The 14,092-nt window shown below is 44.6% G+C and overlaps 2 protein-coding genes across 3 annotated transcripts; one reads left to right on the forward strand and one right to left on the reverse strand.

Annotated features, from left to right (window-relative positions):
• The first annotated feature begins 4,280 nt into the window (after positions 1–4,280).
• LOC120659254 (F-box/FBD/LRR-repeat protein At2g04230-like) lies at positions 4,281–7,148 on the forward strand. Of its 2 annotated transcripts, none has more exons than XM_039937334.1 (3): positions 4,281–5,319; positions 5,965–6,040; positions 6,707–7,006. In XM_039937334.1, exons 1-2 carry the CDS (start codon positions 4,336–4,338, stop codon positions 6,037–6,039), a joined length of 1,059 nt encoding a protein of 352 aa, XP_039793268.1. In that variant the 5' UTR covers positions 4,281–4,335; the 3' UTR covers position 6,040; positions 6,707–7,006. The 2 variants fall into 2 exon arrangements, with proteins under 2 accessions (XP_039793268.1, XP_039793267.1); XM_039937333.1 differs by having other exon boundaries at positions 4,289–5,319; positions 5,861–6,040; positions 6,707–7,148.
• Positions 7,149–7,237: 89 nt separating this feature from the next.
• LOC120659253 (mitogen-activated protein kinase kinase kinase 5-like) lies at positions 7,238–13,653 on the reverse strand. Its single transcript, XM_039937332.1, has 11 exons — positions 13,007–13,653; positions 11,619–12,266; positions 11,450–11,537; positions 11,001–11,063; positions 10,762–10,925; positions 10,079–10,154; positions 9,946–10,005; positions 9,213–9,332; positions 8,213–8,422; positions 8,048–8,124; positions 7,238–7,950 (listed from the first exon to the last, which is right to left on the reverse strand). Exons 1-11 carry the CDS (start codon positions 13,495–13,497, stop codon positions 7,737–7,739), a joined length of 2,211 nt encoding a protein of 736 aa, XP_039793266.1. The 5' UTR covers positions 13,498–13,653; the 3' UTR covers positions 7,238–7,736.
• Positions 13,654–14,092: the final 439 nt, after the last annotated feature.

Raw genomic sequence — 14,092 nt, forward strand, 5'->3', positions numbered from 1 at the left:
GTCCGATCTTCACGACATTAGCTTCAAGAACAAGGGTAACTTTGCTGCGAACAGCGGATAAATAACTTTATACCGATGCGACCAAGCGATGAGGAGAGAGACACTGAAACCTTGAGAACTTCGACTAGATCTCCGAACGATCGCAAAACAACAAACCGGGACTAATCCGCACAAAACAGCGCAGCCGAACTGGCAACCGTATAGCATGAAGTAGGGGAGCTCAGAGAGATCTTCCTCACAAGTCCAAGAAGAACTCGCAAGAATAAAGATGTGTAAGACACTCAGCAACGTGGCTGCAATACCATATCGGTTTATCAAATGATCAAAAGTTATTTTCTGAGTACATACATATGATATTTATACTAGGAACATCCCTCCTAGATAGGTATGAACTGAAGTCTCCACGTTAAAAGGTGGAAGGCCAATTGGTGAAGCATTCACGAGATGGTCTTCAATTCCCTTGCGCGTCTTCTGAGCTTATGTGCAGTTCTCAGTAAAATGGTCATAACTCTCTAATCGGAAGTCGAAATGACGAGCCATTTATTGGGTGTGAAACTAGACTTGACAAGCTTTCCAGGCATGGGCCATATGCATCATGAAACTTGTATAATTATACAGTCTTGCATAGAAAGTTGAGCAAATATAAATCCTCGAGCAGACTATTGACCTTCTTACCAGTCTTTAATGTTTTGTTAACTCCTTATTGAAAAGTCCAAACGATGTGAGGTTTGCTGGATTGGAAAGTAGACTTGATAAGTTTTGCAAAGAGTACTCATGAGTCTTCATATCTTCTGGAAATAAAGAGTTAGGACTGTTTCTTTTGGTGTCGGTGTCCCGACCTGGGGGCCTGGATCCCAACTAGTAAATGCTGCGTGTTTCCTCGTCCCAGATGATGATGCAAGAGGCAATCACAGTAACGCATGATTTATCCTGGTTCCGGCCGCGGGGCCGTACGTCCAGCAAAGGGGGTGTGCGAGGGCACTGTATTATCTTGCACCCGGAGTGCTTGTAGTAGGGGATACAAGCGAGGCGAGAGAGGGAGGGGAGCTCCCAAGTCTTAGCTAGGAGTGAAGTCGGTTGAGATGAGTGCTCAGTAGTCACTGAACGTCCTCCTGGAGAGAGAAGCCAGAAAACCAGAGCCGAGCCAGCCCGTCTAAAGGAAGCCCGCCTCCTCCTTTTATAGTCACAAGGAGGGGCGGTGCACATGAGTGGGGGCATGGAAGTCGTCGTTTTCCCCTGAATCGCGGGGGTACAGTGGTCGGATACTGTAGGAAGTATACTGTGGGAAGGCGGCGCGCGTCGCTGTCGTCCTGGATTTCGTCCTTGGTTCTGCGAAGATTGCGCCGGTCGTCCTGCAGTGTCCCTGCAGGCGGCGTGGTCGAGGTTGATGTATGGTTTATCATATACGGCGCGGCGGCGCTCGGTGGGCCCTACGGACTAGAGTCCCGCATGCACCAGCGGCGGTGGGGTGCGTGGCAGCCCCGGGCCCCCCGGTCGGAGTGCGGGCGTGCACACTAGGAGGTCCAGGGGACGCGCGGCGGTCCCGGACTCCACAAGGGGGGAGGTCCGGGACTCCGCCCGTGCGTGCTGAGTGCCCCTCTTAGAAGGACACGTGACATCGCCGGACCCCTTCCCCAGTGGGAGGTGAGTCCGGATGGTCGGTGTCGGCAGAACAGTAACGGGAGCAGTGCCGGACCCGTCTTGTCCCGCGTCGCATGTCCCACAGTGCTGCTACAGCCTCCGGGACGGCGGAGCGGTGACCGAAGTCAGTGGATGGGACCCCGGTCACATCCACTGTGGGAGTGGTGGCCTGACGCCGCATGCCCTTTGAGCCGTGGCAGAGTGGCTGGCTTTCAATGCCTTCGTACGGCGAGCGGTTGGGCGGCGGGGCCGTTTGTCCCTTGTGCTGAGAGACGGCCTCGAGCGAGGCGGAGAATGAGTCACCGCTCGAGGGTAGATCCGCTACCCTCGAGCGAGGCGGAGGTGCGTTACGTGATCGAGGGTCCCGAAGGGAGCCCTCGAGCGAGGCGGAGAATGAGTCACCGCCCGAGGGTAGATCCGCTACCCTCGAGCGAGGCGGAGATTGTCCAGCGGGCTCGAGAGGGACCCTCGAGCGAGGCGGAGATCGTTCCGCGGGTTCGAGGGGGATGTGAATGGGCCGCGTGCTGGGCTTTATTGAGTCCTTTCCTTTCTTCCAGATTGGAAGGAGGCCGTGGGCCTAGTTGCCTTAACAGGTGTTTGCGTTTTTAAAAGCGGTCTTAGTACCCAGATTAGAGTGTCCCTAATTGTGATACCCGACATTTGGTGGTCCAAGAAATAATGGAACCATCACCTTTACTTTTGGTTTATTCGGAATTATTCACTATTGAACCAGGCTGGCCCATACCCGCCCTGAATTCATTCGTCGTGCACATTGATCTTTTTTTACTTTTTTTTCTTTTCAAATGTGTTAGCTTATCTCTATATACGATTCACACAAAAAAAACCGCGGCCTGGGAGTGTGGCCACGTCGTTGGCAAATCCCGGCCGTCAGATTGGTTGGGTGGACAGCCGAGATCGAGCTTTCCTCCCCCATTTTACAAAAAGACCCTCAAAACTTTCACGAAATAAAACCCAGCGTCCATCCCTCTCTCAGAAAATTTTGCGAAGAATCCCCTCAAATTTTTCTGAAACCAACACGCAGTCCACCACCACCCGGCCAGCAACATTTTCAAAAGACTCCCTGTATTTTCTTAAAATCAACCCGCCGTCCTTTCTCTCTCTCAGGAACTTTCTTTGAATGACCCTCGAATTTTACTCAAATCATGTAACAATTCATTCCATTTGTTACTACTACAATAGCAATACTATACGTATAATTCGATCACCAAGACATGTTCAAACCAAAATAAAATTTACTTAACATTAAAAATATACAATTTTAGTATAGAGCACATTTTAAACTCAAAACACTTCCACAATTCATTCGTACAAATGTTCAAATGCGACCCGTCATACTTACAACTCAAACACCAAAACGTCCTCAAATTAATAAGTGTTCGATAGAGAAAATAATCAAAAATTCAAACCTAAATCTTTCGTATGCATCAAAATTTCAAATTCAAAGTGTTCTCGTAAATCGTTCACACAAATGCTTATACGAGATCCATTGCACTTACGGACGGTAAAAAATCTTCAAATTAAAAAATGTTGAACGTGGAAGCAGGACTCAATTTTCTAATTTTTCTATTATAGTTAACATCCGAACACCAAATCACTTTTAAATTAACAACTTTTCAACAATAAATATAATCCAAATTCAAAAAACTACAAATTTCATATAAAGCAAATAGAATTCATTGCTCCTTTCCAAAAGCAGTTTTTCGTGCTCAATTTTCTAATTTCCCCATTATAGTTAACATCCGAACACCAAATCATTTTTAAATTAACAACTTTTCAACATAAAATTTACTCAAAATTCAAAAATCTACAAATTTCATATAAAGCAAATAGAATTCATTGCTCCTTTCCAATTCTCTTGCACAAATTTTTACATTTCAACTGAAGATACACTTCAAAACAAAATATACTTAATATTCCAAAATCTACAACATCTCCACATAGCGTTTCTACAGCCTCAATGTACTCTGGCATTTATTTCCAAAAAGAATGTTTATCCAACCACACGTAAAAAAAATCGTACCACATGTACATCCACTGACCACCCGCAGCAATGCAGCGGCCCTTTCTAGTTACTTCTATAAGACTATAGGTAAAAGTTTTTGTTATTTCATCCTATCTAGGATCTTCTTTTTATTAATATATGAGACAACTCTCCTCCTGTATCGTTTAAAAAAATTTAGAAGCGTCTAACAACATCTAAAGTATCGAATCCATATTTGACATGCACAGATCTTAAAAAAAAATTGAAAATCAGTGATACGCAAGCCCCATGGCATTACTGGCAGGTGGGATTCATTTTGCATACACATTTTACATTTGGGATATTTATTCAAATGGATTCAAGATCTACAATGTGAGTTCTAAAGTTTTCAAACAGAGACCCGATGATTCGCAAACTCAAATTCTACTTGGATTAGACAAGTTAAAACACGTTTTATTGATTATTTGTTAATTAAGGTGAAATTTGATTATCCAAGCAAAGTTTAAGGGCGACTTGGAGTTCTCCAAAGAACAAAGGTGTGAAAAGGGAATAATGGGTAATGGAAGATGACAAATTTTGTGAGCCGTGCCGAAATTTCTCCCAAATTCAAACGCGAAAATGCTGTCGTGTGACTCGAGAAATTTCTCCCGAATTCCACTCCGTTCCGTCCCCATTCTCGAATTCGAATCTCGATGGAGCTGGGCGGTGGCGGCGGCGACGAGAGCGCCGCCAAGCGCGCGAAGCTCTCCTCCGGCGAGGACCGCCTCAGCGCGCTCCCCGACGACGTCCTCGTCCTCATCCTCCTCCGCCTCGGCACCACCGCCGCCACCCGGACAAGCGTCCTCTCCCGCCGCTGGCGCCGCGTCTGGGCCCTCCTCCCGGAGCTCTGCATCCCCGTCGCCCCCGAGCCCCACCGCTTCCGCGACGCCCTCGACGCCCACGAGGTGCCCCTCCGGGACCTCCTTGTCGTGGTCGAGGGCGCCGAAGCCCTGGCGGTCTGGCTCCCCGCCGCCGCGCGCCGCGTCTCCGGCAACCTAGCCCTTGTCAACTTTGATCCGGAGAAAAATGCCGAGGAGGAGGAGGCCGCGCAAGGAGGCGCCTTTGAGTTGCCCTGCTTCGACAAGGCCACCTCGATCTCGCTCATCCTAGGGTTCCACGGCCTTGCCATGCCAACCGCCGGCGTCTTCGCCCAGCTCACCGGGGTCTACCTGAGCCGCGTCCGGTTCCATGGCCCGTGCGCGCTCGGCGATGCCGTGTCCTCGCCGCGGTGCCCGTGCTTGCAGAAGCTCACCGTCACCGACTCCCGTGGTCTGGGCAATCTCACCATCAACTCCGAGTCGCTGCTGCGGATGGAGCTCAGCAACCTGCGCGGGCTGTGGCAGATCACTGTTGTGGCACCGGCGCTCACGGAACTAACTGTGATATACTGCTTTAGCAACGATGAGACGCAACCGGTTGCCAACATCTCAGCCCCTCAGCTGCTGAGCCTCGTGTGGAGAGATGCATATGATCCGAGCTCCGTCCAGCTTGGCAAGATGACACATCTCCGATTGCTGGGCACCTTCTTTTATCTTGTATATGGACACGATGGCCTTAGTCACAATCACTCCTGTTTAACGCTCTTGCAGCGCTTTGAGGCCATCGAAACCCTTTTTCTAACACTGGCGTATATACGGGTGAGTTTACTTCTCTTATTATCTGGAATTATGCCATTGTAGTATCAATGTATCATACTGGTGTGCAATTGCAGCATCTTTGATTGGCTCGGTACAGTTTTGAAATTGGACACCAAGATCCATCATTTGGCTACCACTGTAAAATTTGCTCAGCCATACTGCGTATGAGTCTTCATTTAGAAAAACTTCAACTTGTATGCAACATGTAGATATATAATTGTCTTTGATGGTGGTGGTATTCAAGAATCACTGTCAAAATATTCTCACTTGTTTTGCTTTGCAACATTGCTGAGCACACTTAGTCATCCCTCTTTTCCGATATATCTTGGTGATACATGAGGTTCATAGCATTTTTCTAGACAATTAGCAGTAATTTTTTAAGAAGCTTGCGATGGCTAGGTTTTGTTTAAGAAACCCAAGGTAAGGTTGATAGCTGACAACAACAATTTCCTGCTTGCTCAGAGCCTCAGACAATAATAGACAGCTTGCGACAATCACTTGAAGTAGTAATATGTTTCTTTCTCTTTCTATGAACACATAGGAGATAGAGAACTACGAATACTTGATGGAGGACATGACAGTGCTACCTAACACTACGATTTTGTGCCTGGTTGTAATTGCAAATGGACATGCCTTTGGGGCCAGCGCATTCCATGTTCTGAGATTGTGCACTGGCATAAGAAGACTGATGCTGCTATTTGCTGCTCCTGTTGGCTTTGAGGTAAAACTATCCTTTTTGACCAGCGGTAAAGCTATCCTTTCTTTAATATTCCCTCTAAGCACAAAAAAGTGACATTTTGGATATTTTGAATTTCTCTTTTCTCCCCATGCTTGACGTATCTGTGGTATGCATATGGCCTATTTATCTCCTAATAATGACACTATATATAGTTTTAACTGAGAGATATTCAATTTGGGACGTAAGTAGTTATTTTGTCAGCCCGTTTGAAATATGTGCCAGTGGTCAGAAAGTTGAATGTGTTGTTGAATGGCAGTATAGCAGCTATAAGGAGTAGTTAAGAGATAATTTGGAGTTCACAGAAAGTAGAATATGTTTCTTTTTTGAAAATATCCTTACATGTTATGGTAGTACCTTACATGTTATAGCTAATGTTCCTTACATCCATTGATAACATATAATAAGGTTAATTGGAAATCTCCTTGAATTTGGGCTACTGATTGCATGTTATGGTGGTACCTGGGAATATTGTGATTTTATAAAAGAAATATGGCCGTTTGTGCTATCTTCTCTCCCCACAACCAGTTGATGACATATTGGCATATCTCAACAGCATCAAGGAATTTGTCCTCGTCAATTTAACATTTCCTCTGTTTTTGGCATTCATAATCAGTTAATCTTATTAATTTGATGTGCTCCTTGTGTTAGGCACAAACTGTATGCCCATCAGGTTGCATTTGTGATCAGCCAGGAGAGTGGGAAACCGAGGAATTATCATTGAGCCACCTCGAAGAATTTGAAATCCGTGACCTGAGAGGATCTGTCCGTGAAGTTGCTTTTCTGAAGCAGTTTTTCAGTTGGGCGACAGTGCTAAAACAGATGGAAGTAACTTTCTACTATAAAATCCCTGAAATCAAGGCCAAGGAATTGTACCAAATGCTTTGGAGCTTCTCTAGGCCAGGAATACGCATGACATTTTATATCTATCGGAAATTTAGGAAGGTAGTATATGTGCCTGAGGACTAGTGCACCAGGTGTCCAGGTTGTCGCTCTAGTTTAAGCACTTATCGTTTGTGTTTTCTCAGTATGAAGTGCACTGCCTGAGAAATGCGAGCATATCTTTATTTTGTCTATCTATCCAGTGATTCTATGCTCTGGTTTGCTGTTTACATTTTACAAACATAAACAACGTAATTTATAGCACAGATAAAAATATTCACATATTTACACAACCTGACCTGTTTTGTACACAGATAAGCCTGTGTGCCGCTGATATTTTGGCCAGAAATGAATAATCAATGATACAGTGAAAATATGATTACAGGGGAGCGGCAAAAGCAACAGAGCTGCACCTAATTCCTATTGACCGAAAAATGGGGAACTTTCAGTTTTACATACAGCTAGTCCTAATTCTATGTTACACAAAAAATTCCATCAACAATTTCTGGATATAATTTACATCTGTGCTTTCATGAATCTCTCATACAAAACCCTGGTAAACTGTACAAATTCATATGGTTATCTATCCTTGCTCAAAAATGGTTAGTTAAGAGAAGCTACATCCTGCAGGTGAAACGCCATAGAAGCTCCTTCACCAGGCTGTTAGCCGAGTTCTTCTGGATTGCAGTGCTCTCTGAGCAATCAATGCCCTAACTGCGGTGGATTCTCCAAGGCATGTTTAAACTAGAACTGCATCTGCAGCAATAGCAATCTGCATAGCATGCAGCACCATCCACAATTAGAACAAAACTTCCTTCCCGTTAGGCCTTGGCAATGGACTAGGCTGAGGGTTTGCACTTGGAAAATGCATGGTGTTCACAAAATTCGTCGTTGAACCGATATTGTTGCCGAAACCTAAAGGCCGAGGCGACAAATTTTGAGTAGTTTCCTGGATTGTTAGTGGTGCCAATCGAAAAGTTGATTCAGAAGACCTAGCAGCTCTGCTTGGCTCCCTGGCAACAAAAAGAACTTGTTCAGATCTAGCGATGAAAAACTAACAGTTCTTTTTAACCATGATAGCACAACCATAATTCAAAGGAAACTACTCACATATTAGTATTTTTGCCTTTCATGCTCGAGTCACTCTTCGAGGTTGGTTTGTTGTCTCTTGAACTGTGAGCAATATCCTGTAATACAGCATTGGCATCATATATATGCCATTCTCAGGTTTCTTTTTACCCCTCATTGGTCATGCGAGAAAAAAAAAGTACTTACATTGACTTTAATCCCTGCAAATGAATGTATGGAGCCATGCTTGTTGTAGTGACTTGAATTGCGGATGAATGGATGGTCCAGCAGCTCGCTTGCAGTTGGCCTCTCTGCTGGATTCCTCCTGAAACAGCATTGTAGAAATTCTTTGCCCTCATGGGACAGATTTTCTGGAATTGGTGGATCCTTATGTAAAACCTTAAACATTGCGGCAGGCTGCAGGACACCGAGGGAAACATATAATAAGGAACTTTAGAATCAAAGTTTAATGTTAATACCAAGAATACAGTGACAAATAAAAGCATGCAAGGTAGTAGAGAGCAGGGTTAAGAGATGATCAATGACACTCATAACAGTGTGCTTGTCTCATCATTCTGTCTTCATGTTATCTGGAGCCCTCCTTTGAAATTTCTCTATGACAGCATAATCAGGCTATTAGACACATTTTCTTCAGGCATGAGAACAGAAATTTAGTCACGCTCGGGCTTTTTGTGTAGAATGGCGAGCATTATTGACACGATATAGTTTCACAAATTCTTGAGGCTTTGAGCAATTAGATGGCATCATCTGTTATGCAAACATATATAGGACTATTAGCATGGCAAGCATGTAGCTCAAATACTACCTCCATACCAACAATTTTGGTTGGCCGAGGATCCTGATGGATCGGGGGCAAAAAGTATGTAACGAGAGGAGCTCAGATGGCACAGGGGAAGGACAGCCTTAGAAGAAAGATTTGCATAAACTTTTTAGGAAGAAAATATATTTTATCCTGCATAGAAATAACCATACGCCCTTCTCCAAGTAAAGAGTTTGTTTAATAGAGAGAATGCAGCACAACATGAAGTAAATAATCTTATTGTTGAACATCACATGAAGGTAAAGTACCACAGCTGCCTGCATATCACAGGGGAAGTGCTCCATTTCAGGCGGCACACTAGGAAGACTTAAGTCATGCAATGCATGCTAGAATTTACTGAAATGCAAGCATGCTTCAACTTATTACCCCTTCAAGATCACTCCAAGGAGGCTTTCCATCGAACATTTCTATGATGGTGCAGCCAAGACTCCATATATCAACAGCGAGATCATAGCCTACATCTTTCATTAGTGTAGCCTGAACCATCTGAAGAATAAACAAATTTCTTCAACACAACATTGCAGCTAAATTTATAGTCACAAGCATGTTAACTAAATTTCATCTGAAAATTAAAACATGAAGTGCAAAAATAGTGTAATTGGCTCATTTGTGAAAGGACAAATTGACTTTTGATTAAGGACAATAAAAAATAACTGCCATCCAAGCTGTGAACTAGAGAAATGAAGTGCTGTTGTTTTATTTTGTATCTGGTGCTGCCTGCGTAACTGTCCAGTTGTGAAACCATGTACCAAACATTGCTATATGATTGCAAAGCTTAATTCATTTTGTACAAAATAAAGAAAAGTCCATATCCCAACATCTTAAGATCCTGTTCCTATTTCTAAGTTGCACACACTGACTTTAAGCCGCCGTACTTTGCAGTTTCAGTAAGTACAGAGCTTCAAAAAAAAAAAAACAGCGGCTCACACTGCCGAAAGGGCAGTGTTAAAAAAACGTAAGGTTAGATAAGAATCATAGTACTACTGTACTATGCAACATTACAACACTATACAGAATCAAAGGTTTTTTTTACATGTCTTGCATAGAAAACTTGGTCACATGAGAAGTTGGTAGTAATACAAGGAATATCGCAGAATACCTCTGGGGCCATCCAATATGGAGTTCCCTTCAGTGAAAGATTTGGGGCTGCAGTACTTAACTGATAAAAGAACAAAATACTGTCAACTGTGCCACATGAAAAATGTTACTGAACTCCATATGAGGCGACTTACATGTTTGGCCATTCCAAAGTCAGCCAATTTGACTACACCTTGAACATCAACTAGTAGATTTGCTCCTTTGATATCCCTGGGAGTGTAGATTTTTAATTTACCTTTTACAGGAATGTATAGCAGTCAAAACAGTTCTGATACGTTCACTCAATTTTACTGTATTGAAAGCTTTGATTAGTTTGAGGTTGCTCAACTTTGATACATGACCCATGCACTCCATCTTTTCAAAATATTTTCCTAGTTGAGCAAAGGCATCAAACAAGAAGCTTGACATTTATTTCTGCTCATGTTGTCTTAGACACCTTCAACAAAGTTCCTATCTTTATGTACTTTCAGGAGTAAAAAAATGATTTGAGATCATAGCTCCTCCATCGCCCATCCTTTATGTTTAAATGACTAGGGAAATTACAAGGTCTCATGATAAGTGATACATAGACAGAACATACTGACATAAACTAAAGGAGGCAGATAGAGTATGAAGATTCATGTGAGAAAATTTCAACAACAAGGGATTTTTGAAGGAAAGTTTTTCCTAGAAAAGTTTATTCGGGAAATTCTAAAATAGAAAGAGCTTACTGGAAGCTCCCAAGCAGGAGAAGAAGGGAAGCAAGCCAAGAGTTACCACAACAGTTGACCTGGTATTAAAAGAAAATGCATTTGAACAATGACAGAGATTTGCACACCTATGCATAATCTTTTGGCCATGCAAAAATGCAAGACCCCTTAGAATATGGCGGGTGAAGTTGCGAACAACTGATTCAGTCATTGCTCCATAATGTTGTTTGACATACTTATTAATTGAACCCGGATGAACATATTCCAGGTAAATGTAAAAACGATCGTCAATCTGCAAGACACTGCAAAATTACATGATGAACTAACAAGCAGAGTTACTGAACTCAGATTACAGAGGGGAACTTACAATGTCACTGCCATAATACTGCACTATGTTTTCATGCTTAAATTGGCTTAAGAACTTTATTTCCTGAAACAATATGAATGTATGTCAGGAAAGGCTACTGCAAAGCTTGCATGTAGGTCATTAGTCATTAACTCATTACAGAGGAGGAAAACAGGGTTTCACTAAACCACTATTAAAATTTACAAGGAGAATTAGGAGAACACTCTCATATGGATGGTCTGAGTGGAGTTGTCTAGACATACTATACAGATGCTGCAGGTAATATTTAAAAGACGCAATAGACTCAAGCAGCTAGAGGCTTCAAGGCATAAAGAAAAACACTCAACAGGAATAATAACATAGGAAACTATTCTGATAAGGAACAAAAGGCGCCTAAAAATTAAATATTACTCATTTCTGCTAACGAAAAGTATGGGTATTATGTACGATATACTGTCAAATTTAGTAACCTGCTCTAGCTGCTTCAAGGACTCAGCAGATTTAGCATCATCAGGAATTATGTTGACTTCTTTCATTGCACAGAGAGCTCCAGTATTCCTGCAAGTAAATGGCAGTAGAAACCTTCAGAGTTTAACATGACGTGCTAGCCGTAGTGATTGACCAAATACACTTACATACCTGTTGGTAGCTTCATACACACAGCCAAATGTGCCACTACCGAGAAGTCTTCCTTTTTGCCACTGACCAGCCACTGAGGGCATTTCGACTTTTGGAGCAGGCTGATTGCTGAAACCTGTTTGCATTGGAGTTAAAGCGCCAGGAGGGAGTGGTAATGGGTGAAAGCTGACAGCCCCATTTCCCTCCATGCGTGAAATATTGTTATCTGGGTACAATTTAGAGTGCATAGGTGACGGAGGGGCACTGGTATTCCTTGGCATGAGAATAGGACTTCTCAATGCACTAGAGTGAGAATAGTGGTCTGGAAACCCTGCATGCTTTTCAGGTGAAGTTCGAGGGGACGAAGCTCCAATAAAATCTATATGTCGGATAGATGGAGCAGAACATGCTAGGTGTTCTTGAGGAGGTGCCGCAGTAGATGAGAAGTCAGCATAGCTCAATCGTCGAGGGCTGCACACAGGACTTGAAAAGCCACTGCTTGGAGCACTTTTAGCTGGAATGTTCAACCGGAAGTTCATTTCTGCTGAACTCTTATCCTGGAATTTCTCACGAAATGCATTCCTGTGGTGACTAAAGGTAGCCCGCTTTGTTCCATTTGGCAATGATTCATTTTGCTCAGGAAACTTTTGTACTGTTTGGCTTGTGAACCTATAACCACAAAACTCATAAGCATGAGGAAATAACTCAAAGTAATGAAAAAATAACTCATAGTACATATATACAAATTATCCATTTTGAATATATGAAAACAAGTGCCGATTATACATGGAAAGGAAAAGGATTAGTCAGAAAAGGGACAATCAGGTGGTGCATAGTGCAACGCTATTTTTCAAGTGCCTCTGTGTCAAACTGGGCTAAATCAATTTATAGAAACTGCAAACACCATCACAAATGCTCTTTCATTAACTTCTGACCAGAACAGATGGAACGTGGGACAAGAGGATGAATGTCCATTTTGAGCAATTATCAAGTGCTCGCAATCCAGTTGAAAGTTCAGTTCCGACAAACATTCTAGTACAGAGGCCATTCTGATCCCCCCCTGTTCCTACATTTCCACGCCACAATAAATGCAAACGATCCCCGGAATAATCATAGAGAACCTATCAACTACTGAAAGCAACATTTCCACCTGTTGGTTGGAACCACTGAATACTGATGTCTTCAGTATTTGGTGAATCGTACCGAAACTACGCTATGTTGCCATGGTAAAATGCCAGATGCAAATTGACTGCGAATGTAGCACCTTCCTCACCAACGAACGGTTAGATTGGCAGACAATTGCAATTGCCCGTAAATAACAACAATCTCTGAGGAACAATCAATTCAGATGAAATTGGGCCAAAGAAGAAACGGACTCTGTCTTGTCTGAAGAAAGGAGATGAGGGCACCTGGGCGCGTACGTCGTCGTCCTGTCGCCCCACCCGTCGGCGACGCCGGGCGGGTCCTGCGGGTCGAGGTCGGCGGGCCTCGGCGAGGGCAGCGGCAGCGGGTGCAGCACAGGCGAGGACGCGGACCTGGGCGGCTGCGCGACGGCCTCCCTGGTGCTGGAGGACCTGGAGACCGGGGTGGAGCCCGGGATCCCGACGGCCTCGGACGCGCGGCCCCTCTGCAGCGGGGGCGAGGACGAGGCCCTGCGGCCGGCCTCGGCGACGACGAGGTCCCCGAGCGCGACGTCGATGGCGTCGACGTGGCGCAGCTTCCGCTGGCGCGTGAGCTTGGGCGGCGCGACGAGAAGGTCGCTCTCCCCGTCGGCGCCGCGCCGCCCGCCGGGCTGCGCGCGCGAGGTGGAGGCCCGCGCGGGGGAGGCCGGCGTGGAGGAGGCCGGGGTGACGGAGGAGCGGTGGAACGCGGACTTGGAGCGCTTCCACCACGACGGCATCGTCACGCAGGAGGAGGAGGGGGAGGGGACGAAACCCTAGCCGCCGTGCGCGTAGGGTTAATGGCATTGGAGGCGGAGCGGGCGGACGGCGACGGCGACTGCCGCGGCGACGACGACCTCCTCCTCCATTTGGGGGGCGCGCCTCCTTTTTTTGCCCTTTCCTTTTCTTTTTATTTTTTTTGTCGTTTTGGGAGGCGGTCGTTGGTTTCGCGGGGTTCCGTTAGGATGGCTGACATCGTCACGCTCACGCGGCCTGCCGCCTGCCCAAACAAAGTCAAACCAGTCAACAATTGTGTTCATTCTTGGTCTTTAATAATTCTTACCTTCACTCCCTGTCGCGTTCACACGTCTTTCAGCATTTTTAAAAGCGTCAATGCCTGTTGTGTTCAAATTAGTTTGGTGTGGAAAAAAGTTTTAAAAGCATACTATTTGAATACACCGCCGTTGAAACGAACAAGGGTGTTTTTGATCCGTACTCAAAATGTATCCAAGCCAGATTGCCAACTTTCTCTTTCATTCTGTTTGTGGGCTCGTGGGTTTGTTCGTCTTTCTCTTCCTAGATTTTGCGACGAACATAGATGCATGGTAAAAATTA

The sequence above is a fragment of the Panicum virgatum genome, chromosome 2N (genome assembly GCF_016808335.1).
Source record: "Panicum virgatum strain AP13 chromosome 2N, P.virgatum_v5, whole genome shotgun sequence".
In the NCBI taxonomy this organism is placed as follows: domain Eukaryota; kingdom Viridiplantae; phylum Streptophyta; class Magnoliopsida; order Poales; family Poaceae; genus Panicum; species Panicum virgatum.